The sequence below is a fragment of the Clupea harengus genome, chromosome 26 (assembly GCF_900700415.2).
Source record: "Clupea harengus chromosome 26, Ch_v2.0.2, whole genome shotgun sequence".
Taxonomy (NCBI): Eukaryota; Metazoa; Chordata; class Actinopteri; order Clupeiformes; family Clupeidae; genus Clupea; species Clupea harengus.
The window spans coordinates 900372-912312 of NC_045177.1; the positions used below are offsets into that span (position 1 = coordinate 900372).

The window sequence follows — 11941 nt, forward strand, 5'->3', positions numbered from 1 at the left end:
CGTTTTGGCCAGGTTCAGCTGAAGGTGGTGATTTTTCATCCATGTGGATATATCAGCGAGACAGTCGAGATCCGCGCCGAGACCGTGATGTCCTCAGGAAGGAAAGACAGAAACAGTTGAGTATCATCGGCATAACAGTGGCAGGAAAAACCATGCGAGCGGATGATAGGGCCCAACGAGGTGGTGTAAATGGCAAAGAGAAGTGGTCCCATCACCGAGCCTTGGGGCACCCCAGTGGTGAGGCGGTGAGGTAAAGACAGCTGACCTTGCCATGACATGTTGAACGAGCGCCCAGTGAGGTAGGATTCAAACCAGGAGTGCGCATTGCCAGAAATGCCCATACTTGACAGTATGGACAGAAGGATGCGGTGGTTGACTGTATCAAACGCAGCTGATAAGTCAAGCAGGACGAGAGCCGAGCATTGAGCTGCTGCTCTAGCTGTTTTTAAGGCCTCTGTTACAGACAACAGGGCTGTTTCGGTGGAGTGACCGCTTTTGAATCCAGACTGGTTCGGATCGAGGAGATTGTTCTTTGACAGGAACTCGTGACCTGTTTGGAAGCTGCCCTCTCAATGGTTTTAGATAGGAGCGTGAGAAGTGAGACCGGTCGATAGTTTTCACCTGAGTGGGATCGAGAGACGGCTTCTTGAGCAGCGACGTTACCGAGCCACTTTGAAAGAGAAGGAATGTTCCAGAATTAAATGAAGCATTAATCACCTGTGTTACCGGTAAGACGGCAGGCGATATGGCTTGAAGGATGTTGGATGGGATGGGGTCCAGCGGGCATGTAGTTGGACAGCTACCTGTTTTGGAGACCTCACTCTCGCTGAGAGGGATGAAAGAAGGAAATGATGAGCCATTGACGGTTGCGCCCTGGGGGGGGAGACAGTTGGTCGAACTGTTTCCCGATGGCTGCCACTTTTTCTGTGAAAAAGGAAGCAAAGTTATCAGCAGTGAGGTTAGTAGCTGGGGGAGGAGGAGGAGGGTAGAGCAGAGTTTTGAAGGTGGAGAATAGTTTCCGAGCGTCAGTTGCACCGTTGATTTTGTTCATTGAAAAAGTCTTCTTAGCAGCAGTGATGCTGGATGAGAAGGAGGCCAGCAGTGTCTGGTAGCTTGCAAGATCGTCCAGTGCGGCAGATTTGTGCCACTTTCTCTCAGCCGCTCAGAGATTGGAGCGCTGCGTTCGGAGGGTATCACTCAGCCACGAATGAGACAGGGTAGATTGAGCAGGTCTGGTGGAAAGTGGACACAAGCTGTCCAAGCATGAGCTCAGAGTGGAGCAGAGAGCTTCTGTGCATCATTGACACCTAGTAAGGAGAAAGTGGATAAAGGTGGAAGAGCAGAAGAAAGCAGAGAGGAAAGTGGGTGGGAGAGAGGTTGCGGAGGTTGCACCGGAACGAGACCATCGGAGGGGGGACAGAGGGTTGCTCAATGAGTCCGAACATCGAAACAAATGAAGAAGTGGTCCCGAGCGATGCAGAGGGGTTACCGTTAGGTTTGTCCCGTGGTGCAGTTCCGAGCAAGGATGAGGTCAAGCTCTTTTCCTGCTTTGTGAGTTGGAGGAGTGGGGACCTGTTGTAGGTCGAACTGAGTGAACCAGGGTCCGAAAGTCAGCTGAGTTGGGATTGTCTAGGTGGATGTTCATGTCGCCAAGGATGAGTGTTGGACACTCGTGGTCAGGGATGGATGACAGCAGGGTGTCCAGCTCATGGACGAAATCATCCAGTTGTCCCTGGTGGACGGTAGATGACAATCACATAGGTTTTTAACAGGAGCAGTTACCATAATTGCATGATATTCAAAGGAGGCATACCTGTTTGAAGGCAGCAGTGGAGTGAATTTCCAGTTGTCTGAAATCAGCAGCCCCGTCCCACCTCCACGACCAGATGGCCGGGGAGTATGGGAGAAGGCATAGTTGGTGGAGAGTGCTGCCGGGGTAGCATTGTTTCAGGTGTGATCCATGTCTCCGTGAGAGCTAAGAGCCCTAGGGAGAGGTGGTTGGCATAACCTGAGATGAAATCAGCTTTCTTGACTGCAGACTGACAGTTCCACAGGCCAACAGAGAAAGAGGTTACAGTAGATGAGGTTTGTTGAAGTGAGCGGAGGTTACCCAGGTTGCGCTGCCGTTTGCTGCGCTGAGATCTTTTTTGACAACCAGTGACAACAGAGATGATATTGTGACACATGGCTATGGCAGAGTCAAAAAAAGTTTACCTTGTTTGTGAACCTTGTTTCGGTGGACTTGTACAGGTAGACTTGCACGTCTTTACCCAAAAAGGTCTTGTACAGGTAGACTTGCATGTCTTTACCCAAAAAGGTCTTGTACAGGTAGACTTGCATGTCTTTACCCAAAAAGGTCTTCACACGAAAAGGGCTGAACACGAGGGCTGACACTTCCGCTGACGCTTCAGCACCAGTCCTATTAAAATAGCAGGCTCACTGATTGCATCCGGCTGAAGGCACTCCCAGATCTTGATTACACAAAAGTGGCTGATTGCTGTACGTAGAGGTGTGTGTGTTGTGTTGTAGAGGTATGTGTGTTGTGTAGGTAGATGTGTGTGTGTGTGTGTGTAGGTAGAGGTGTGTGTGTGTGTTGTGTAGGTAGAGGTGTGAGTGTGTGTTGTGTAGGTAAAGGTGTGAGTGTGTGTTGTTTAGGTAGAGGTGTGTGTGTGTGTGTTGTGTAGGTAGAAGTGTGTGTGTGTGTGTTGTGTAGGTAGAGGTGTGTGTGTGTGTTGTGTAGGTAGAGGTGTGTGTGTGTGTTGTGTGGGTAGAGGTGTGTGTGTGTGTGTGTGTGTGTGTGTGTAATAATCAGATGTGTCATTATGTTTCTCCCAGGCTGCAACATTGTTCCCTCACAGAGAAGAGCTGTGCTGCTTTAGCATCAGCTGCCATATCAACCTCCTTTAGTTTGAAGGAGCTGAACCTTGGAGGCAATGATCAGATTCATGATGCAGGAGTTCAACATCTCTCAGACCTCCTCAAGAATCCACTCTGCAAACTAAAGATACTACAGTGAGTGTTAACACACTACAACAGAGCTGCGTGTGTGTGTGTGTGTGTGTGCGTGTGTGTGTGTTGTTTATCTCTCTCTCTCTGTGTGTGTGTTCAATCTCTCTCTCCCTCTCTCTCTTTCTCTCTGTGTGTGTGTGTGTCTTCAATCTCTCCCTCCCTCTCTCTGTGTGTGTGTGTGTGTTCAATCTCTCCCTATCTCTCTCTGTGTGTGTGTGTGTGTATTCAATCTCTCTCTCCCTCTCCCTCTCTCTCTCTCTCTCTCTCTCTCTCTCTCTCTGTGTGTGTGTTCAATCTCTGTGTGTGTGTGTGTGTGTGTTGAATCTCTCTCTCTCTCTCTCTCTCTCTCTCTCTCTGTGTGGTGCTGAGTGAGGTGTGTGTGTGTTGTGTAGGTAGAGGTGTGTGTGTGTGTTGTGTAGGTAAAGGTGTGAGTGTAGGTAGAGGCGTGTGTGTTGTGTAGATAAAGGTGTGTGTGTGTCTTGTGTAGGTAAATGTGTGTTGTGTGGGTAGAGGTGTGTGTGTGTGTCTTGTGTGGGTAGAGGTGTGTGTGTGTTGTAGGGCTAATGATTTTCGGTTAAAAAAAATGCATTTTCCGTTTCACATTTTGGTGAATTCTGTTTTGTTTTTTTTCGTTTCAGCTCATTTTGTTCACCCTGAGGTGTGTGTTGTGTAGATAGAGGTGTGTGTGTGGGTTGTGTAGGTAAAGGTGTGTGTATTGTGTAGGTAGAGGTGTGTGTGTGTGTAGGTAGAGGTGTGTGTGTGTAGGTAGAGGTGTGTGTTGTGTGGGTAGAGGTTTGTTGTGTAGGTAGAGGTGTGTGTGTGTTGTGTAGGTAGATGTGTGTGTGTGTGTGTAGGTAGAGGTGTGTTGTGTTGTGTAGGTAGAGGTGTGTGTGTTGTGTAGGTAGAGGTGTGTGTGTTGTGTAGGTAGATGTGTGTGTGTGTGTGTGTAGTATAGGTAGAGGTGTGTGTGTTGTGTAGGTAGAGGTGTGTGTGTAATAATCAGATGTGTCATTATGTTTCTCCCAGGCTGCAGCAGTGTTCCCTCACAGATGAGAGCTGTGCTGCTTTAGCATCAGCTGCCAGATCAACCTCCTGCAGTTTGAAGGAGCTGAACCTGGGACACAATGAGATTCATGATGCAGGAGTTCAACATCTCTCAGACCTCCTCAAGAATCCACTCTGCAAACTAGAGATACTAGAGTGAGTGTTAACACACTACAACAGAACTGTGTGTGTGTGTGTGTGTGTGCTGAATCTCTCCCTCCCTCTCTCTCTCTCTGTGTGTGTGTTGAATCTCTCCCTCTCTCTCTCCCTCTCTCTGTGTGTGTTTTGAATCTCTCTCCCTCTCTCTCTCTGTGTGTGTGTGTGTGTGTTCAATATCTCTCTCTCTCTCTCTCTTTCTCTCTCTCTCTCTGTGTTTGTGTGTGTGTGTTGAATTTCTCTGTGTGTGTGTGTGTGTTCAATCTCTCTCTCCCTCTCTCTCTCTCTCTCTCTCTCTCTCTCGTGTGTGTGTGTGTTGTGTAGGTAGAGGTGTGTGTGTGTGTTGTGTAGGTAGAGGTGTGTGTGTGTGTGTGTGTGTGTGTGTGTTGAATCTCTCTCTCTCTCTCTCTCTCTGTGTGTGTGTTGAATCTCTCTCTCTGTGTGTGTGTGTGTGTTTGTGGTGCTGAGTGAGGTGTGTGTGTGTGTGTTGTGTAGGTAGAGGTGTGTGTGTTGTGTAGGTAGAGGTGTGTGTGTGTGTGTAATAATCAGATGTGTCATTATGTTTCTCCCAGAACAGTGTCTCTCTCTTTGTGTGTGTGTGTTAAATCCCCACTGCAAACTGTATACACTAGTGTTGTGTGTGTGTGTCTCTCTCTCTCTCTCTCTCTCTCTCTCTCTCTCTCTCTCTCTCTCTCTCTCTCTGTGTGTGACCACATGGTATTGAGTGAGGTAAGTCTGTGTCTCCCTGTGATGAATAAAGGATGATGAGGCTCAACACATTAATAATCGTTTGTCTTCTAGGGTGGGTACTGTGTTAACTCCTCAAACCTTCAGAAGGGAGAGTCCAGCAGCAGCAGCAGCAGCCTCCGCTAGCAGCGGGTAAAACAGCCCCAGCAAGGCCAAGTGAAAGTGACATGTTGGCTTCTAGAGCCATCCAGGTGAAAAAGGGAGAACCGTACACCCAAAATATAAGAGCCATCTGTCTACATGCTGATGGACACTGATCTTTACTGCTGGAATAGTCATTCATGAACGTCCAAACATGGATGATGGAGGGAGGGAGGGAACCAGAGAAGGATGACACAGAAGGAGCAAGAAGACGACCCCACACGCCAGCATGATCCCTTCGGGGGTCAGCAGCAGAGACTTTGCTCATGTGCTCGAAATTGGTCATTGGACTTTTTAGCAGGTTCATTTAGTAGACTTGGAGGTCTAAAAATGATGCACTGAATGATTGTTTCAGACACTTCATGAACTGGCTCCCCTCTGTTTGTGTAAATAAAGGGTTCACCTCTCAACTAACTTCACACTCCTGACTCTTTGTCTAGACATTTTCCACCACACCAGTCAAAGGCCCAGCAGGTTATCTGGCATTTAAATGCTTCTGTAGAAGGCCAACAAGATATCTCTGTTTTGCATTCTGTAATGGAATTGTATTATGTAATGTGTATATATATTTACTTGGCCAGTTTGTATGCAACATCTTTATATGTATTGTCATTTCATTGTTTTGTGCAACTTCAAAATTACAAGTTAGTTATTTTTCTCTAAAATGTTGGTAGTTTTGTCTACCGTGAGTACTGCAACAGCGAGAGTGAACTTTTATCGCATTTGTTTGTTTGGATTTCATTCTTCACTGGGAGTACCACGAACTCTGGATTTTCCTCATGTGCACCAACGTAACGGGCTACAACATAGTTTTGCAAGCTTGCTAATGTGAACAGACTCACTGAATTGTTTGGACTCAAGTTCTAAATGTGTTATACATGTATGTAGTGTCATTTAATTAATAATCGTTCATTTCTCTTGGTGTACAGTAAAGGCAAAATAAATTCCGCCTATTTGTCCTATAAATGTCATCAGAGTGCACCCATCAGTCACTATTGTTTGACTGAAAGCACTGGTATTAGGAGATATTTTCTTCCATTACTGCTCCCATTGTAATTATATCTGAGGATTTGCATATTTCCTGCCAGGTACACTGGTACAATATTTCCTTAAGGGAGGCACCGCGCTGTTTTGCTTGATTCATGTGCATTATACTTATTAGTTTGGTATTACTTATGTAACAATGTAAAACATGAAGCTTATAGTCTTTAATGAACTTCCCCAAATCCCTGCTGTACATACCGGTACGTAAATATTTGTTTTTACTGGGTTCAGTATTGTTCCTGATGGGGCGATAATTGGTGTGACACACCTCAAGACTTTCCCTTGCTTGGAAGTCTTTGAAAGAGGTAAACTGTGTTTCTTTAATCCTCTATTAACGAAATTAATTAGTATTTTGTAGTTTCCCATGACACATGGCTATTTTTTTGTGATGTAAGATTGTGTTCTATCACTTTCGCTAATCGCATTGTGTTAAATATGCAAATTAGCGGCATAAAATATGTGCGAGTTGTCAAATGTTTGTCTAGTAGGTGCTTACTGGCTAATTGCATTGTTGTAGGATGCAAGCATTGTTTTACCCTGGTCTCGTGTGTGATCGCCCTATCATTTCTGTGTTACAGGTATGTTTGCCTGAGTGTGTTATGAATACTTATCTGTCATGTACTTTATTCATAAGTCTTTGTTTTCATTTTTATTCCTTCCATTTATTGTACCTCACTATACGATCTAAGTGCCTTGCTACTAGTGTTGTAGCCTGTGGGTTTCAGTGGGCTGTAATGTACTGAACAGTGGGTAGCCTATAGTAGCCTATGTACATTATATTTGTTATTTGCCCTTTCTGTGTTACAGAATAAATGCTGATAGATCAAGTCCACGCCTCGTCTGCATATTCATCCAGCCATACAAAGACATTTTAGTTAAGAATATTGTAACGGGTTGGTTAGAGTCCGTTACACTTAGTTGAGATATACTCAGAATACTCACCATATATAATTCTATTACTAAACATCCTAGATGAAGTGTGTTACGACCCTGGCGGGTCTAGGCCCCGCCCCATGAGATTTGCATGCCTGTTCTGTTTCTCTCCTCAGCCGGTAATGGGAAGCAGGTGTACAACAGGTGTACCCATGATTGGATGGGCTACAAAAGCCCCGATCAGATGGCAGTCGGGAGAGCGTTGGGTTGGTCATTGGATTTGGATAGAGATTGGATTTGGATTGTCGTTGGTTTTGAAGTGTCGTTGGTTTTGGATTATCGTCGTCGTTTGTTTATATTACCATTTAACTGACTTTACATTACATCTTTTGTTTCTCTTCACAACACTGACCTTCACCACACGTTTGCTATAATTATTAGATAAATATACTGTATAACCTTTTAAATCATTAATAAATATATTATTATTATTATTATCATAAATTCTGCTTGGCCTCCCCTTTGTGTTTTGTGCATTGAGCCGGCACGTAACACGTAGGTGGGGGCTCGCCCGGGATCTGAACCCAGGACCTCTCGCACCCCAAGCGACCTTTGGTAGGGGTATGATTCTCGCTTGGGGTGCGAGAGGTCCCGGGTTTAGATCGTGTGTGTGTGTGTGTGTGTGTGTGTGTGTGTGTGTGTGTGTGTGTGTGTGTGTGTGTGTGTGTGTGTGTGTGTGTGTGTGTGTGTGTGTGAGCTGCCCTGATGCCATGCCAGGCTTCTCCACCCCTCCTTCTCTCCTGATTGCTAAAACACTATAACTGATTCCCTCAGCCTTCGCCTTACTTCCTAAACGATATGCACCTTTCTCATAACTCTAAACACTAGTCCCACATTTTATAATGTTTAAAATATATATGCCCATTTAGTAAATACATGCAATCACTACAGTAAACTCAAGGCATCACCATCTGAACTCAATGAGCACATGTTTCTCATGGTGGAAACACTCAGCCAATCAGATCATCACCAGAGGAGGACAAGCACAAAGGGGACTAGAAGGAGAAAGATCACAATATCAAAGACAAGTAGTGTCAGTTGAAATTCATCATTATTAGCATGTGCTCATACATGGGAAGGCTATGATGAAGCTGGACAATGACTGCAGCCCAACTTACAGTGAGCCAGTTCACAAGTGCATCCATTTCCAGTGTAATTAGCATTGCTTTAACTGCAATACATGTATTGGACTGTACACTTGCAGTGCATACAAGGACTATACTGTATCTACACTTGGACCTTGTTGTCATCGTGTTTTCTTTACAATTCAATTCCACAGTAATGGAGGACATCAGCCAAAGGCACCAAAAAGGCATGAATATGCTACGTATTTACTGCAGTATTTCCAATGCAGTAAATGACATACATCAACACAAGATACAGTCTACCAAAGTACTGTAATACCACTAGAAGTCTGCTGTAGCCCTACAGTAATGCTGATCCATTCTGTCCTCTGTATTTGGTGTCAAACTTTTACATGTTTGAACTTCGCATTTACGGTAGCATTCTCCTCTGCATTGCATCTTGGAAATACGTCAATCCAAGCCAAGTATCAGCAGTGTAGGCATTGAGTGAAGTCGGCATCAACAACCTCTCACCCTCCATATTTAAAACCTGACTGTTCACAAAAGTGCGTGGACGTTTTTAACACGTGTTCGAATTCCCCTTAACTAATCACGGCCAAGATAAATATATTTTTTCTGAAACAAACCTTAATAATAAAAGCCATATATGTTGTCTACGAAACTGTGTTGTTACAATTCGCCAAAGTACATTTAATTCCTTGTGCTTCGTTCATTTTCATTTGTACTACAAACTTCTACCTAACTTTGGTATCGCTGCTGGTTTTACGAAAATGGCTATTCCTCCTATCAAGTTACTAGAAACTGATTGACACTTACTTTATCCAATAGTACTCATTCTCAGGTTTAAAATGGTACCTCCTTTGCCTGTCGTTGAGTAATGTAAAGGTCTGATTGGATAATGCGTAACCGAGTGAACAAGATTCATGACCCGCGCGTAATGACGCAGCTCATTGCTCTCTTCACTCTGACAGCCTGCTGACGAATTTGACGCGACACCGAGATACGAAATACGAGTTTCATGCGAGTTTAGATAATAGTTTATATTATAGTCCTATAGTCCTATAGTTTATATTATTTTATATTTTATATTATTGTCTATATTATTGTCTATTCCTTCCTTCAAAAATGAAGAAATATACCACCGAACAAGCTTTGGAGTTCATGTTTGAAGACAGCGAAGATGACGATGTTGGAAGCTGGGAAGATGATAATTCCGATGGAGCAAGTATTGATTCCTTCGATGAGTTGGATTGGGAAGAACGCATTGACCGTGTCCTTGACATGTAAGTACATATCTGCATTTACTACTATGAGCATGCATTTTGGTATGTTTCCACGATATTATTACCAAGTATTATCTGACTAAAAAGCATGAATGCTAGCAAGCTGGCTGTTGTTATGTTATGTCGAGCGTCTTATTTGTTTGCTGTTTACATAGTAATAGTGTTGTAATAGTAGTAATATAATAGAACTAATAGTGTTGTTTACATAGTAAGAAATGCTCATAAAAAGCACGAATGCTAGCAAGCTGGCTGAGCTACTTAGGTTATGTGGGTGAAAGCAGCCTTCATCACGCATTGCTTATTTTATATTGACGTTTTCCTGGTCTTATTTGTTTGCTGTTTACATAGTAATAGTGTTGTAATAGCAGTAATATAATAGAACTAATAGTGATGTTTACATAGTAAGAAATGCTCATATGACTGATGGAACAGAATATACTCTTGTCTATAATCTTTGATTTACGGACACGCACCTGACCCATTCGCACCTCGATAAACCAGCCTCATTCCTGCTATCAAAACCCCCCTCTTTACCCTTTGTCCCCTGATCTCATCCCATCAACCTTAGATTATCCTCATTAGTATGTATTATCAGACTCTGTAACCCAGACATCTAGATATATACTCTCTTTTGTCTCATAGATAAATGAGCAATTAGCATCTAGAACTCTATAAACCAGCTCCCTTCCTGCTATCAACGACCCCCTCTTCACCCTTTGTCACCTGTTCTCATCCCACCAACCATAGAGTATCCTCATTAGTATGTATTATCAGACTCTGTAACCCAGACATCTCTTTTGTCTCACAGACAACTGAGCAATTATCACCTAACCTCACCCCATAGCAGGAAGGAATAAACCAACCCCATGTTGCATATATCTTATTTTTAGTTGCATATTGTGTTTTGTTATTTTACAAAGTTGTTTTGGAGATGTTCAGTTGTGCTTACTCAGTAATCTATTGTTTTATTTTCGCGGGTTGTTTGTATAACATTTGCCAATTGATTATTTTTTTTCAGAGATGTCCCTGCACGAGACACACCTGTCCTCTCCCCTCTCCCAACACCCCTCAGCTCTTCTGACCTGCCTGGACCGTCAAGTCATCCACCAAGACAGCAACAGCACCCATACCACTGCTGCCTCCTTCACCGGTGGACAGATGGCATGATGGTGCTGAAGAGGACGTGTGCCCCCCACAGTTTCCGTTCTGCCCTAAGAGGATGCCTGGACCGCAGCTTGATTCCCAGAAATCATACAGCCCCAAGGAAATCTTCGACCTGTTTTTCACAAACAATGCCATAACAACGCTGTGTATCAACACAAATAAATATGCTGCCCGGAAGATTGCGGAGGGTGCAAAGATGCGGTGGAAAGAGGTGAAGCCATCTGAGATGTGCAACTATTTGAGCATTGTGCTGTATCTCGGCCTGGTCAAGGTGACCGCTGCAAGGGACTTGTGGAAGAAAGAAAACTTTTTCAAGTTTCCCTATCCTCGCAGTGTCATGAAAGGCTACAGGTATGAGGCCATCACAGCAAATTTACACATGAGTGACCCAGCTGCTGATGTGGTAAATGACCAGCTCCGTGGTCAGCCTGGGTATGATGGCCTTTTCCGCCTGAAGCCTCTTCATGATGACATCCTCACGGCCTGCAGGACACACTACCACCCACACAAGAACCTGTCAGTGGATGAGCGCATGGTAGCCACAAAGGCAAGGAACGGGATGAAACAGTACATGAAGGACAAGCCCACCAAGTGGGGCTACAAGCTGTTTGTCCTGGCCGACAGCCAGAGTGGGTACATGTGTGACTTCACCATTTACGAGGAAAAGGCGCCGTCTCCGAGTGGCAATGGACTAACTTTTGACGCAGTTGTCAACCTGCTCAAGGTGCCCTATCTTGGCACGGGGTTCCATGTTTATGTAGACAACTTCTACACCAGCACCAAGCTTTTCAGCCATCTACACCAAGTGCGCTTTGGGGCCTGTGGGACCATCCGGGAGAACCGTGTGGGGTTTCCACGGACAACAGACAATGCGCTGGGCAAGAAGGCTGCCAGAGGGGACATGCGCTGGATACGCGAGGGCTCCTTGCTTTATGTAAAGTGGAAGGACACACGTGACGTTACCATGTGTTCCACGATACACAAAGCTAACAGTGGGCAGAGTGTGCAGCGCCGTGTCCGCAACCCCGATGGTACCTGGTCCAGGAGGGAGTTTCCTGTGCCTGATGCAGTCAAGCAGTACAACAAGAGCATGGGGGGGGGGTGGACCTCTCTGATGCTCTCATCAAATATTTCTCTGTTACCCGGAAAACAAGCCGCTGGTACCTGAAGTTCTTTCTACACTTTGTAGATAATGCGGTGGTGAACAGTTTCCTCATCCACAAGGAGATGGCAGAGATGAAGAACCAGAAACCCCTCAGCCAGAAGAAATTCAGGATTGCACTGTGTGAGCAGCTGGGTAAAGTTGGGAAGGAGCTGGCATCCAACGAGGCATCC

General features: G+C 44.8%; 2 protein-coding genes across 2 annotated transcripts in view; both read left to right on the forward strand.

The window, feature by feature from the left end:
- LOC105912951 (NLR family CARD domain-containing protein 3-like) overlaps positions 1–11941 on the forward strand; it is a 77913-nt gene that overhangs the window by 43925 nt on the left and 22047 nt on the right. The gene's annotated exons all lie outside the window — the stretch shown is intronic.
- Positions 10662–11941, forward strand: part of LOC122128865 (piggyBac transposable element-derived protein 4-like) — a 1475-nt gene continuing 195 nt past the window's right edge. Inside the window, exons 1-2 of the mRNA XM_042703813.1 lie at positions 10662–11637; positions 11796–11941. The exon at positions 11796–11941 is cut by the window's right edge and continues 195 nt beyond it. Of these exons, the coding sequence (XP_042559747.1) occupies positions 10662–11637; positions 11796–11941 (1122 nt within the window). The remainder of the gene's footprint in view (positions 11638–11795) is intronic.